Source organism: Esox lucius, chromosome 11 (genome assembly GCF_011004845.1).
Source record: "Esox lucius isolate fEsoLuc1 chromosome 11, fEsoLuc1.pri, whole genome shotgun sequence".
Taxonomy (NCBI): Eukaryota; Metazoa; Chordata; class Actinopteri; order Esociformes; family Esocidae; genus Esox; species Esox lucius.
In genome coordinates, this window is record NC_047579.1 from 35,764,940 (window position 1) to 35,780,441 (window position 15,502).

Genomic DNA, 15,502 nt, shown 5'->3' on the forward strand with positions numbered 1-15,502 from the left:
CAAAATATCCACAAAAGTATGTTCATTTCTAGGAGACAGAATGTGTCTCCTTCCCGAGCGGTATGGTGTTTATACTTGCATACTATTGTTTGTATAGATGTCTAGTAAATTAATTAATTAAGAAGTCTAATTTGTTTACAGATTTTTTTTTCAATGACTTCAACCTAAGTAAATGTAAACTTACAGCTTCAGCTGTACAAGGCATTCTCAATTTTTACCTTAACCAGGGTTTGGAACTGTTTCACCATGAATGCGTGACAAATTTCTGAGCACTGGTGCCCCACCACATGCAGCTGGTGCCTTTTTAATTTTATTCGCCCCTGTCCCTCCGCCACGGTATATAACCTTTTAGTCTAGTGGCTTGGCTCCTCCCTGTGTTAGCCGTTGTCTTGGTTGTTATATGCTTATTTTGGTCACAATATGTTTCGTATGCATTTCAGTTGCTAGTCCATAAAATGGATACATTTCCCTTTAATGGGTGATGTAACCTAATTGAATGAAACTTGTGCTGCTCCAGTTTGTTTCCAGGACTCCTCCCTGCTGTGTAGGCTAAACGAGGGACGTGTGGCTCTGGATTTAGGTTTTCCTTGCAGGAAGAAAGATGGAGTTTCTGACTGGAAACCCGTTTACTACCCCGGTTGGCCAGCGAGTTGGTAATTGTTAAATTGTATTTATATGTTTGTTTTAACGATGTTGCGCTTGAATTTGTAGAAAGTAACAAAGCATCCGCGTCCTACCGGTCTCGCTTCGTAAGTGTAAACTGTTGCTGGAAAATCGAAATTTACCAGAGTCACGTATACATGCGACCTGAATAATTGATTGGCTTAATGAAAGGGAAGTTGGATACATCGATTATTTATTTTATAAAATCTCAAAATGTAAATATAGTGCACTTATACAGTAGTTAAGCAAAATGGTGAAGATTGGCAATGCACGAAGAGATTATGTTGTAGGCTTACTTCACGTAGACCTACTTTTCGGAAATAAGAATTCTGAAGTTGTATGTCCTAAATTCATCTGAAGTCGGAACAAGGATTCAACAAATTACACTTTGGATAGTTTGATACGTTTGCTAATTTTGCTCATGCAAGTTGTTTATCTTAAACCCTACAATGGTCAGACATGTTAAATACTAGCAGGTTAATGCTTGTGAACTTTCCAGAGATTACGATTGCACGTGAACGTAGCTTTACTTTACACTTGGGTCGCACAATAATGCAATAATGTGCTAGGCTAGAGGCGGGATTACGATGTATTAATTCTCCATTTAATTGGCGTAAAATGTTTCCTTTTTCTTTTTTACCTGTATAGAAGATTAGAGGTGTAAGTCTGCTTTAGCGTTAATATAGCCATTGAAAACATCTACCATTTAGTCAAATGTGTGTGATATTCGCTTAATTTTTAAAGAAAATAGAAGTCTGGTTAGAGAAGGCATTTTTTTTCCGGGCTTGTGGAATAGGTAGCATTGACTCTGGTGTATGTATTGCCCTAGCCCGACGATAAGAAATAGCAAGTGAGATGTCATCTTGCTTTGAGGCACCCCCTCTGCATGGAAGGGGTAAACACCAAAACGGAGAGGTGTCTCTTGTCTGTCTGTGCCATTATCGCCTCTGTTCCAGCACATGCAGACAATTAGGAATGGGTCCTCTAACCTCTATGGGAAAATCTGATCATCTGATAATTCATGGTGAATAACATTCCTAATGACTCTGCTTGCCAACTTGTTTTTTATGTAGCATACACGTTTTTAATACAACCGTCAGTTATATAATCATACCTGGAAAGTTGAGTGCCAACAACTAATATGCATGGCCAGAATGTGGGTAGTGAAACTAGGAGGGATTTTATGTTGACAATTGAGCTTAATCCTGTCTTTCTCCCCTCCTTTTCAGAGGAATAATGCCAAAACATTTAATTTTATTGTATAAGTGTCTGCCAAGGCGACTAATGCTGGTCACATGAACCAGTGAGTTCGACAAACAGATTTGACTCACATGGATGAGTAGAGGCGTCAGTGAAGTAGGCTGAATCACAAGTATTGCGTTGTGAATTAGTGAAGTGACAGAGACCGTTCTACAGTGACATAGCCCACGTATTTCAGGTCATGTTGTAATGGAAAATAAAGTGTATGTTCTTAATCAATTTTTACTACATGTTGTTCTCAGAATATGCAACCAACTCCAGTCTGCAGTCGGAGGACTGGGCCCTTAATATGGAGATCTGTGACATAATTAATGAGACAGAGGAGGGGTGTGTATCTTCTGGCATTATACACTATTCCTTTGACAGCTTACCGCGTTCTGCTCTTGTGTGAAGCTGGTTGTTTACCTGCTACAATGATTACAGGCCTAAAGATGCATACAAAGCAATAAAGAAGAGGATTGTGGGAAACAAGAACTTCAAAGAAGTCATGTTGGCATTAACTGTGAGTGACAGATTTGCCCCCATTCATTCACCATACCCTGACACTTTCTTTGGGTCATTGTAACCTATATAAAAACTCTAATAATATTGTCTCCCTCTTAGGTGCTGGAGGCATGCGTGAAGAACTGTGGCCACAGGTTCCACGTTCTAGTGTCAACCAGGGATTTTGTTGAAGGAGTTTTGGTCAGGGCCATCTTACCCAAGAACAACCCCCCTCTGGTCCTGCATGACAGAGTTCTCAGCCTTATACAGGTAAGCGATAACCCTGGTATTAATTTAATAAGTCACAGAGGTCTCTAACTCAGCCAACAGTGGTTGGAATGCGTAGCATGCTGTGGTTGGGCGTGTGCTGCGTAATGATCCATGTTTGTCCATTGTTCAGGCGTGGGCAGATGCATTCCGTAGCTCGCCAGACCTGACGGGCGTGGTCTCTGTGTACGAAGACCTGCGGAGAAAAGGACTGGAGTTCCCCATGACTGAACTGGACGGTTACTCCCCCATTTATACTCCAAATAGGGTAAACCTTAAATGTCATTGCATTTCCTCAAATAAATACGGAGTGAACCTTCTTTACAGCTGCTTTCGCTCCCTATTCCCTAACGTTGCACGCTAACCTGACTAGTCTGTCTGCAACGTCCACCAGACGGTGCCTGATAACGGGGCTGTTGTGTCTGCCGCTCCCCCGTCCCCCAAGCCGGTCATTATAACAGCCCTGCATCCTGCACCCCAACAGAGCATGGAAGGACCGGTCACCTTCACACCTTATCAGGTGATGGGACTGTTCAGATTATACAGGGGCCTCTGAAATGCCGTTGCTATTATTTTAATAACACTAAATTATTTTGCATGCGAGCTAACTTCACTCCCGGGCATTGCTTTAAAATGTATTTGCCTTGGGTGCTGTGGATATTTCACTGTTGCTTGTTTCGCATATATATGATAAAAGTTTATGCTTTGCCATATTTCTCCCTCCCCAACTAATGCAATTCAGCATATTTATAGCGGCAATACAATTGATTCCTGTTCCAGGCTAAAAAGTTGAAAACAGACCTTGGAGTGGTTCGAAGTAACCTGGCAGTGATGTCAGATATGATGGCTCAACTGGATCCAGCTACAGCCAAGCATTCAGACACTGAGCTGCTTCAGGTTAGTTATTTCACTCTTAAGGCTCAACCTATGGCTGTCCAGCTAGGGTTGTGACGTGATCTATCTAGTGCTTTATTCTATTTTAATTTTTTAAAATTAATTTCTGTGTTTTGGCTGACCATCTCCTTTGTCTCTGTCAGTAGGAGTTGTATGCAGCATGTAAGGACATGCAGGACAGGATACTGGAGCTGGTCCCCAGACTTAGTGAGGAGAAGCTAACCGAAGAGCTGCTGGTTGTTAATGATGAAATCAATACCACGTTCACTCGGTACCAAAGGTATGTTCAACATCAGACATGGTTAATAGTTCCTGACCATTGATGCCAGGTTGATTTTCATTTTGTCCTTCTCTAGGTTTCAGAGACAAAAGGCAAATGGTCTAAAAGCTACACAACAGGTAAGTGTTTTTGTTAAAGTGATTTTTGTAAGGGGATGGGATCAAACTAATCTCGAAGTATGATAGACTGCATTCAACTTTGTAATTCTAATGTAAAAAGGGATAAACTGTTCTCAGATGATTTTTCAGAATCACCCAGGTTTGGTAGTTGTCATTGGACAGGCAAATAGACTATTGGTCAAAAGCATTGGGCCAGTAAACAAAATGGGTAAACCCAGATCTGGCAAGAAAAACTGTTGTGCCCTCGAGCGAGGCATTTAACCCTAATTGCCCTTTAAGTCATTCTGGATAAGAGCCTCTGCCAAATTACTTAAAGATAAAACTATACACTCACCTAAAGGATTATTAGGAACACCTGTTCAATTTCTCATTAACGCATTTATCTAATCAACCAATCACATGGCAGTTGCTTCAATGCATTTAGGGGTGTGGTCCTGGTCAAGACAATCTCCTGAACCCCAAACTGAATGTCAGAATGGGAAAGAAAGGTGATTTAAGCAATTTTGGGCATGGTTGTTGGTGCCAGACGGGCCGGTCTGAGTATTTCAAAATCTGCTCAGTTACTGGGATTTTCACGCACAACCATTTCTAGTGTTTACAAAGAATGGTGTGAAAAGGGAAAAACATTCAGTATGCGGCAGGCCTGTGGGCGAAAATGCCTTGTTGATGCTAGAGGTCAGAGGAGAATGGGCCGACTGATTCAAGCTGATAGAAGAGCAACTTTGACTGAAATAACCACTCATTACAACCGAGGTATGTAGCAAAGAATGTGAAGCCACAACACGCACAACCTTGAGGCAGATGGGCTACAACAGCAGAAGACCCCACCGAGTACCACTCATCTCCCCTACAAATAGGAAAAAGAGGCTACAATTTGCATGAGCTCACCAAAATTGGACAGTTGAAGACTGGAAGAATGTTGCCTGGTCTGATGAGTCTCGATTTCTGTTGAGACATTCAGATGGTAGAGAATTTGGTGTAAACAGAATGAGAACATGGATCCATCATGCCTTGTAACCACTGTGCAGGCTGCTGGTGGTGGTGTAATGGTGTGGGGGATGTTTTCTTGGCACACTTTAGGCCCCTTAGTGCCAATTGGGCATTGTTTAAATGCCACGGCCTACCTGAGCATTGTTTCTGACCATGTCCATCCCTTTATGACCACCATGTACCCATCCTTTGATGGCTACTTCCAGAAGGATAATGCACCATGTCACAAAGCTCGAATCATTTCAAATTGGTTTCTTGAACATGACAATGAGTTCACTGTACTGAAATGGCCCCCACAGTCACCAGATCTCAACCCAATAGAGCATCTTTGTGATGTGGTGGAACAAGAGCTTCGTGCCCTGGATGTGCATCCCACAAATCTCCATCAACTGCAAGATGCTATCCTATCAGTATGGGCCAACATTTCTAAAGAATGTTTTCAGCACCTTGTTGAATCAATGCCACGTAGAATTAAGGCATTTCTGAAGGCGAAAGGGGGTCAAACACAGTATTAGTATGGTGTTCCTAATAATCCTTTAGCTGTTTGTATATTTACACAGTCTGAGTATAGCGCTTAGTTGTGGTATATAATAAACCTCAAACCCCCCAAGATGCCATATTGCTTCTGTAAACCAATATCTGCAGTATTAGTGGAATGCCTGGAGCTCACTGTTCTTGTAGACTTGTCGTAATTATGTTAACACTAGTTGGCAGTGACTTGCAAAACTACCTCGAACATCCTTCATACTGGATGCAATGGCATTCACGGGTCCCTAACCATCCATTTAAATGGTCTGTTGTCCTTTAACATAATTTCATTGAAATTGCTTTTGATATGTATTTCAAATGTTTCCAGATCGCTCAGAGCCCAAACTACGTCAACCTCATCGACTTAAATATTGCACCTAAGCCGGTCGCTGCAGCACCCACCCACAGTCAACTCTGCCAATCGAGAGGTGATATTGTGTCAAGTGAGATGTCAGGACTCAGTAAGTAACTGCTGTGTTTCTTTACCAGGTAGATTACGTTTCTAAGTGTCCCTATACTATTTTACAATTGTTTCTTTGCTTGTTCTCAATGTAGGCTTGAAGGAATTCAAGGAATGTGAGTCATTTGCCCAAAACAGGAGCACCTCACAGACACAACAAAGATTGAGGTAATAGGCTCCTCCAACAAAAGTCCAGGTTTCCCTTTCAAGGTGAAACATATTGTTTAGACTGATGGTGTGAGATGCTGTGATGGATCTGATGTGTTCTTGTCATGGGACTGTGTGATCAGTAGAGCAATGAGCATCTCACTCTTGTAACTGTACAGCTCCAGCTGTGATTATACTCTAGACACAGGGTTCCCCACTTTTTTTTGCATGGCTCCCTTTTTCATTTGATCTGGATCTGAGTTAATTAAATAACATTTTTAGATGGTGAAAACAATATGAATATTCTGGTAAAAAAAAAAAACTGTAGGTATGCTAATGCCAGGACATATGCATTACGCACTTTTATAATTTATTTTAAAAATTTATTTATACTCCTATTTAATCTATGCCCTCATGATGTTTTATACAACCCCTCATGTTGAGATCACAAAAGTCTGCATTGGAAGAGTCCGTAATATGTATAGTGAACAATAGTGCCACAGAGGAGTTTGTGTTGTCAGGCTTGCTGTAGACAGGAACTAAATTGAGGTGAACCTGACTGGCTCAGGATTGCTGCTAATCTCTCCAAGATGTGTGCCATTCATTCTCAAGGATTATGCGGCCAACTGAGTCTGACATGAACTGCTCGCTTATATAGCTAAATATAATACTGTTTAGTTTGAGCTAACCGATATGCTGTATGCTTACAAAGATTTGTCATGCGGTGAAATTTTTTTTTTTTTTTTTTTATTATTATTTTTTTAGTGGCTGGAATGAAGGTGCTGCCGACTGTCTGGCTCAACCACAAGACACTAGATTACCGAACCCTGGAACGGTCAGTAACCCCTGAATGAATTAACCCAGGATAGATTTGAAGGAATGTTTAGTTGGAAAGAGCATTATCTTCTAATGTCCTTTTGCCCTATATGGATTCTAAGCTTCTCACCAGAGTTTGACTGGGTGTTGGAAAAGGGAAAGGTGGGTGAAGTGGCTGGCATGGTGGCATGCAATTTGTTGTGCTACCCTTTTATTTTGGGGGTCAGGCTGGGGTATTCTGTCTTGAAGCATGTTTAGTGTGTATTTCAAGAACGATTTTTCTCTCTGTGTACTTAGATATTTGCATACAGCCTAATGTGCGCCTGATCAAGTTATTTTGAGACAATACTTTTTGATTTTGGGTTTGTCAGTTGAGTGGTGTTCATGGGCATTTCTGAAGCTGACAGATGGAGATCTTGAAACTTCATAGGGATCAGCATGCATTCAGTGGTGGTTACTTACACCTTGCCCAGGACAATCTAGTGGTGACTGGTCTACAGTCTTGATTTAAAGTGAAATGCTGAATGAATGACAGTGCCATCTCCCCCAGATCCCTGTGAGTCAGATGTCTATAATGGATGACATTGAGCGGTGGCTGCATGTGGATGAGGTGGGTCAGTCTTCATATTCACTGAGTGACACGGCTTACTGTAACCAAGCTGCGTAACCAAGCTGCGTAACCAAGCTGCGTAACCAAGCTGCGTAACCAAGCTGCGTAACCAAGCTGCGTAACCAAGCTGCGTAACCAAGCTGCGTAACCAAGCTGCGTAACCAAGCTGCGTAACCAAGCTGAGTCTGACTTCCCCAATGTTATAGCAGCATATCCACTTGCATCCCCACTTATTTTGTTCGTGAAAAAACTGAATGCAGGATATAAATGCCTGTTTTCTATTTTACCCCTGCAAATGTAACATTCCTAGATTCTTGGTCATGGTTTGAATCTACCTAGATGAGCCAGTAGAATGAATTCGAAATCAGACTGATGTGAACACACGACTTGGGACAACTGTGTGTTTTTGTGTTACAGGAGGACGACATGGCTGATTCTGAGGGTGTGACCAGTGAGGGTAAGCTTCTGTTACTTATTTCCTCATGTAGCTTACACCAACAAGATATTTTTGGCTTTCTTGTACTATTACATTGATCAGTAATCCCTTTTTGAGACAACCAAAGCCTTCTTTAGCCAACTTTCTGTCCCTTTTAGAGTTTGACAAATTTCTGGCAGAAAGAGCGAGAGCAGCAGAGCGACTCCCATCCTTGAAAACCTCTTCGCGTGACAACAATCACTCTGCGTCATAGACCATAACTTATGAAGTTTTCCCAAAAGGTGTGAAAAGACTAAAATGGTCCATTGTTTGATTGACAACTGAGAAACAACTCTTGAAAACAGAGCTGTGCTACTAAAAAACTCAGGTACAAGTTATACTGTATGGTCAACTTTGTACATTTAAGACATATAGCTGATGCAACATTCGCGATTAGGTTTATGCACCTTGCTCAAGGGCACATTATCAGATTGGGGATCAAAACCACAACCTTTCGGTTACAGGCCCAAGGCTCTGACCACCAGAAAACTGTTGCAGAACTCTCCTGGATTAAGGTCTTAATCTGTTTTTGATGTATCTTTTAATTTAATGTCTAATCTGTAGCAATTGTTTATAATTTACACTGTGTGCTTTATGAAAAATAATTTGGACAGTAAACATTCTTGGCTTCATACACCAAAATGTTGGATCTGAAATCTAACTCACTACAAGGTTAAAGTATAGTTTCTCAGGTTTTATTTTTGCATATTATTGTAGCCAGTTGTCCCAATATTTTTGGTGCCCTGGAATTATGTGTAAAGGTTTTTGTCTCTTTTAAATGGTGAAACCAGTATGAACACTTGCCTACAACCTGAGAATCTATACTTAAACCTCATTAATTGCTGGATTTCTAATACAGACATTTGGAGTATAGAGCCAAAGGAACAAAAATATGCTCATTGTTCCAGTAATTACAAAGGGCACAATAGATCATCCCATGACACTGTATGTGAGTATTCATAAGGGAATGATCCAGAGGTGTATTCTTTTTGCCAAATACATTTTAGTTGCAAAATCATTTGTCAAATTGAAAAAGAAAACGTGAAAGGGACCTTCCAGAATTTGTCCAACAGAAACACTTAATGTTTGCTACTACAGTGTTATGTTTGGGAGAATGTGTACATGTCGTATATATGTGGATACAAACATTTGCACAATTGTTAATTCATTGCATTTACATTTCTTACAATAGGATTAAATATGTCAAAATTGTATTTTCTGCCCAGTATCATCACACTTTGGTGTGGGCTACAGAAAACGTAGGAATGATGGACTACCATGTTACATTGCAATAAGCTATTATTATAAGGTGAAATGGTTTTGAAATTGTGATGGCCATGGTTAATCCCACCTGCTATATAAACATTGTTTTTAAAGTACTTAATGTTACAAAATGTCAAGATGAAATTCTGTTTGAATAAACGCAGATGCATTCTAAAATGCAGATTGTTTGTATTTACTGAGATGGGAACCGTGGTGCTCAGGATGGGATCTGATTACATGGTTCTGTAAATGGGAGTAATTCATTTAAAAAAAATAATAATTGCAGGCAAGCATATCATCAAAGACTCCTTGTCCATCTGTGACAGTACTCGGTAAAAAGGATTTGCTCTGTTAACGTCACTGTGGGTGTGTATCTGATTTCAATTACATGTCAATATTGTCCTGTCCCGGTTTTGTAATGGCAATTTATTTGCCTTAGGTGTTAGTTTAACGGAGAAAGTGTGGTTTAGGGTTGGAATTGGAGTTTGATTTTGGCATTACTGGTTAGGGATAGGCATTAGGGCCAAGCTAAGTTTAGGCATTGTAGGTGGTAGGTTGAGTTAAGGTCAGGTAAGGGACTGATCGGTTCCTCATGTGACCCGGTGCACAGGCACCACACCAACTCACTTTACACATTTTTAGTTGGAACGAAATAGAGAACAGAGAATAATTGTAAAAATCATACAGAATTCCGGTCTAGGTAATGTTACCATGTAATACTTGCAGAAATGCCACCAGATGGCATCCAAGTTGCCTGGACATGAACATTCTCTACCTGTCCTTAAATCCCTCAAGCTGACCCAACAGACCTGTTATGCATGTTTACTTATACAGATTCCAAATCTTCAGTAATGAAGACTCCAAGTATGTTCTAAATAACACACTAAAAGAAAGGTCCAATGAATTCAAAATAATAAGAATCATCCTCAAATGAAAACAAAAGATCCCATGGTGATCAAGTACAGTATAAAAACTCACACAATACACCACACTCTTCCTATTGTAAATCATACTTAATTCTGACTTTTTTTTTTGGGGGGGGGGGGGTATATATTTAAAAGGATATGTGATCATTAGAACCATTTAGCAATTATGTTAGCACAGTTGAAAACAAAGAAGCCATAAATTGGCCTTTAGACTGCATCAGCAATTGTGGGTTTGATTACAGGCTCAAAATGGCCAGTGACACAGATTTTTCTTGTGAAACTCGTCAGTCTATACTTGTTCTGGGAAATGACGGCTCTTCATTATGGATGTCTATAGACAACTCTTCCTCACCCGGAGTGACATCTGCCTTGCTAAAGGAATGGTTTTCTGAAACAAAGGTCATGTCTACACTTCACAACACGGTTATCACGATGGCAATATTGCAAGCAATCTGTGATTTAAAATTAATTTCCATGCACTGAGTACATTTTATCCACACCACAAATATTGTTGAGGGCAAATATTGCACAATTAAAACTCTGTCCATACCTTTTACGTGTTAATACTGCAAATAATGTACTTTCCACTTAGTTAACACCCTTATCTTTATTCACATTACTATATGTTATTATTGTGTTCTTATGAATATATATATTTTTAATAATGCATTTATGTGCTGTTGTTTCTATGATGGTAAGCATACGTGGGTCTGACGTCAAGTAAAGATTTAGCCACGCCTTACGCAACGTTGCCGTTCTGTCAACTGCAGAAACTCGTAATGCCTTTTCGAACAGCTGTCCGTTGTCTTATTAACCCAATTAGGGTTGTTTTGAGACCCTCCACTTCAATCAGGGGATATGCAGCTATCGCTGAGGCAAGATCAGTGTTGGAGCATGAGCTCGAAACGATCCGAACAGGAGGAACGTGGAAAGGAGAAAGAATTATTACGTCCAAGCAGGGTCCTCATATCAACGTGGACGGCAGTCGTGGCGGTGAGTTTAATGGTGAACTTGCACGCTTTTAATACAAATACAAATGAGTACCTCTGTCTTTCTGTCTTCAAGTTGTATTTGGCCAACGTTAGCACCACATTGCCCCAAGGAATCTAGTTAGGTAAGCGTCTTTTGAGGCTGAAATGTTTGCTTAATTGTTGCCATGAGTTATAGCTTGTTAAGCTTAGCTAACTAACTCGATTATTGCTAGTTTGTATGTTTAGCCCAGTAATATGAACTTCGTTGAAGGTTTGAAGCTGATGATGGTGTTGGTCCGTAGCTACAAGATCGACACTTGAGAATTGTAATTGCAACTATTTGTTCGTCACTGGTAGTTGCCAACGGTGAATCAATGAATCATGCCCTCTGAAAGTCGTGTACATTTTGTAATGGATTGCATCTTGTCCTAAGACCCGGTTTGTGGTTTCTCTCTCTTCCACCTGCAGATATATTGAATTTCTGTGCCAACAACTATCTGGGCCTTTCTAGCCATCCCCAGGTAGTGGAGGCAGGGATAGAAGCCTTGAAGAAATATGGAGCTGGGCTGAGTTCAGTGAGATTTATCTGTGGGACACAGGTAACCTAACAACTGCTTACTTGAAGGGTTTCTGGTGATTCTAAAATAGTTAACACTACTTTCATTTTCTTATTGCCCTATTATTCACAGGACATTCACAAAGATCTGGAGCAGAAGCTGGCTAAGTTCCATGAGCGGGAGGAATGCATCCTGTATGCCAGCTGTTTTGACGCCAATGCAGGGCTATTTGAGGTTTGTGGCTCTTGACTGTTTATAAAGTTATGTTGCAAGTTCTCTAACGTTTCTATTTCATTGTGTTAAATTAGGAATGTGCTCTGTTCTACATCAGGTTTTGTTGGGACCTGATGATGCGGTTCTGTCCGATGAGCTGAACCATGCCTCTATAATTGATGGAATCAGGTTGTGTCGGGCCAAGAGGTTTAGATACAAACATATGGACCTCAATGACTTGGAGACCCAGCTCAAACAGTCCCAGGTAAAATGTCTTTTCCACCCTAATACTGTGATACCATCTCATGGATCTTTGCAACTGCAGTGACACTTCACTCTGCCCTGCCATTACACAATAGAATAGGATTGCATTACAATTTCTAGCTTAGGGATGCATTTTTTTATTGCTTATTTTGCATAATCATCTTTGAACCCATGATTCTTTAAAAAATTTAAAAGAGGCCAAAGGGAGTGCAACAGGAAGTTGGTTGAATATGATTTATATGTTGAATATGGTTTGCATCACTGGTCATCGTGGCACCCTGTTCTCCTCAGTCTTCTCGAATGCGCTTGGTTGTCACGGATGGTGTGTTCTCTATGGATGGCGACGTTGCTCCGTTAAAGGGTATCTGTGACCTGGCAGAGCAGTATGGGGCCTTGGTCTTCATTGATGAATGCCATGCCACTGGATTCATGGGCCCACGAGGAAGGTGAGTGAAGTCCGTGTGGAGAGATTAAGATATTGAAATTAAAACCCATTTTGTGCTTAGGAGTACGAGAGTGGGTGGTGGGTTTGAAATAACCATCTTCTAGTAGTAATCTATTCACATTTACCTGTAAAACGATACCTGTGACACAGCCCCTGAATAAATAACCCCTTCATTTTATTGTTCACCTAATCTAAGTAAAAGGCTATACTTACTGTTTAAAGCAAAGCACTTCCTAATGGAGAACCTAACAAAAACAAAATAGAATCTAACGTAATCAGCAGTTTGCCTGGTAGGCTACTGATGGATGACTTATCTGGTAGTTTAGGTTACTTTTGTCGCTGTGAAACAGTATACACGATATTAATTAACTTGGCTAATTCTAATAGTTTTCACTCGATGAGTAAAGCCTAATACTGCGCAAGCCATTTTAGAAGCGATTGCATGTTAAAGGTGGGATGTGCGTAGCTCAGATGTGCATATTTTTGTATTTCAGTTTTAAAAAAGAAAGCTCAGATATGCGTTTGGAACTTGTTGTAAACATTTAAATTGGGGACTGATGCGTGTCAATGAATAGCTAATTATGCAGAGTCTGAGTGTTTTTAAATGTTGTTTGCAGAGGCACTGATGAGCTACTGGGAGTGATGGACAGGGTTCACATTGTCAACTCTACTCTGGGAAAAGCACTGGGAGGTGCCGCAGGTAGGTTTCTGTCTTCGTTGGCCTACAATCCTGTATGGAGTTGTGTAAGAATTGCATAAAAGCTTATGAAATGTCAATATTGGTAATGTAGGCCGTGTTATCAAAACCTGTAACCTATTAAATATCACAGATTTTTGGAAATCGTCAGGCTCATCTTGATATGTAGGGTGGATCTGATTGTCTTGATGTTTCAGGGGGATACACAGTGGGCCCTAAACCTCTGATTGACCTGCTGAGACAGCGCTCTCGTCCCTACCTCTTCTCCAACTCCCTGCCTCCTCCCGTCGTGGGCTGTGCAACCCGTGCTGTTGAGCTGCTTTTGGCGTCCAATGAGATCGCTCAGAGCGTTGGGGCCAAAACCATGAGGTGGGGAGGGGACTGGGGCTTTTGTGCTTTGGTGAATGTTAAATATTGACATAAGAGCATGGGCAAAAACAGATCAGGATTGTTTGTCTTTGTGAAAGAAAATAAGAATGAGCAAAGTCATTAAAGGGACCTTTCAGAAAAGGAAAACAATTTATGAATGTGATTAATTATACTTGTGAGAGGAGGAAAAAATTGTCTTTTGACATGTTTACATTTAGTTTAAGGCATATGTGTATATATTAGGAACAATTTATATTTATTTCTTACCCCCTCCTGTAGGTTCAGAAACAAAATGACAGAAGCTGGATTCACCATCTCAGGCTCTGCACATCCTATCTGTCCTGTGATGCTGGGGGATGCCAGACTAGCCTCTCTGATGGCTGATGACATGCTAAAGCTAGGTGAGACTACAGTTCTTGCTCCAGGCTGAATACTAACCAAGTTGATAATTAAAAAAAATATCTAATTCAGTCTCAAAATGTGAGTTGACTGGGGTATTATAGTTTTACATGCCCCAAAAAGGCTTGCCGCTATAGACAAACTATAATTATCTGTAAATTAATCTACTTGAATACAACGTCTGGAATAAAAACACAGTTAAATTAGGCATCTGCCTCTAGAAGAACAACAGTCGTCTGTGTTCTGTATCTATTAGAAGTATTCATTCTTCTGTGTTCCACAGGTGTGTATGTGATTGGGTTCTCCTACCCAGTGGTACCAAAGGGCAAAGCCAGAATCCGGGTCCAGATCTCAGCGGCCCACACTGACCAGGATATTGACCGTGCTGTGGATGCTTTCATACAAACAGGAAGGAAGCATGGAGTTGTGTCTTAAAGAGAACTATTCTTGGATATTTTGCTATGAATAAGCAGGCTGCAAAGTCAAGCAATATGCAGAGCTTGGACTGCTGTTACAGTCATGGCCTGTGAATGACCGTAATGTTATGTTCAAGGCTGAACTAGAACAGGTGTGTGTGTGTGTGTGTATGACAATGCATTAAACAGGATAGTGTGTTACTGATTAAGGTAATTTGTGATTAATGCTGATCAATGCCATGTGTTGATTTTCTCAGCAGCAGAATGAATAAAATGATTTTTGACAAGCATATTTCATTGGCTGTTAGAAATCTTATGTATATAGCTATGCCTTTTAGTTAGATGTATTTGATAACGTATGAACCCAGACCAGCTTGCTCATTTGAACCGTATCTTATTTTCAATGCTTTCACGGTGAGAGGTGCTGACAGTCAACAGAGGGGAGTTGTCCATATCCCTATTTGGAAATTTACTTGGAGGTCTTCAACTTGACAGATTTTCTGTTATTCTGTCCCTATACTGTTTAAGGACTCTGGTCACAGCCTGCATGCGTTTATGGACATGCTTGTCTTCTGTTCAAGGAAAAACATTGACATGGCCCTTGTACTCTAATCCTTACCGAACACAGCCAGAAGACTGGCCACCCCTCAGAATGTAGGTCCTCTAGATTTCTTCCTAATTTTGACCCTCCTAGGGAGTTTTTCATAGCCACATTGCATTTTAGTTTTATATTTTCAATAGATTTGCCCTCATTTCTTAAGCATTTTCACATTACTGGGTATTACGTATAGATGGCAACATTAACATTTTTAATTAAATGTCATATATTTCTGGTTGAAGTAACTTTTTAAAGGATTTCTACAGGTGCTGGTCATAAAATTTTAATATAAAGTTGATTTATTTCAGTAATTCCATTAAAAAAGTCCAACTTGTATATTATATTCATTCATTACACACAGACTGATATATTTATACTGATAAATGTATATT

General features: G+C 40.3%; 2 protein-coding genes across 5 annotated transcripts; both read left to right on the forward strand.

The window, feature by feature from the left end:
* Positions 1-373: 373 nt before the first annotated feature.
* tom1 (target of myb1 membrane trafficking protein) lies at positions 374-8,280 on the forward strand. Of its 3 annotated transcripts, none has more exons than XM_020050633.2 (15): positions 374-653; positions 2,166-2,250; positions 2,347-2,425; positions 2,527-2,676; positions 2,807-2,941; positions 3,068-3,193; positions 3,454-3,570; positions 3,714-3,847; positions 3,924-3,966; positions 5,813-5,945; positions 6,040-6,112; positions 6,857-6,926; positions 7,458-7,517; positions 7,935-7,974; positions 8,112-8,280. In XM_020050633.2, exons 1-15 carry the CDS (start codon positions 602-604, stop codon positions 8,204-8,206), a joined length of 1,392 nt encoding a protein of 463 aa, XP_019906192.2. In that variant the 5' UTR covers positions 374-601; the 3' UTR covers positions 8,207-8,280. The 3 variants fall into 3 exon arrangements, with proteins under 3 accessions (XP_019906192.2, XP_034150836.1, XP_019906191.2); XM_020050632.2 differs by lacking the exon at positions 374-653 and adding an exon at positions 1,380-1,687; XM_034294945.1 differs by lacking the exons at positions 374-653; positions 7,935-7,974; positions 8,112-8,280 and adding exons at positions 1,373-1,687; positions 7,675-7,885 and having other exon boundaries at positions 7,458-7,557.
* Positions 8,281-10,911: 2,631 nt separating this feature from the next.
* On the forward strand, positions 10,912-14,671 carry gcat (glycine C-acetyltransferase). Of its 2 annotated transcripts, none has more exons than XM_010874514.4 (9): positions 10,912-11,186; positions 11,621-11,751; positions 11,842-11,943; positions 12,041-12,187; positions 12,478-12,632; positions 13,249-13,331; positions 13,526-13,697; positions 13,977-14,098; positions 14,380-14,671. In XM_010874514.4, the coding sequence occupies exons 1-9, from the start codon at positions 10,961-10,963 to the stop codon at positions 14,529-14,531; spliced, it is 1,290 nt and encodes a 429-aa protein (XP_010872816.1). In that variant the 5' UTR covers positions 10,912-10,960; the 3' UTR covers positions 14,532-14,671. The 2 variants fall into 2 exon arrangements, with proteins under 2 accessions (XP_010872816.1, XP_010872817.1); XM_010874515.4 differs by having other exon boundaries at positions 10,913-11,174.
* Positions 14,672-15,502: the final 831 nt, after the last annotated feature.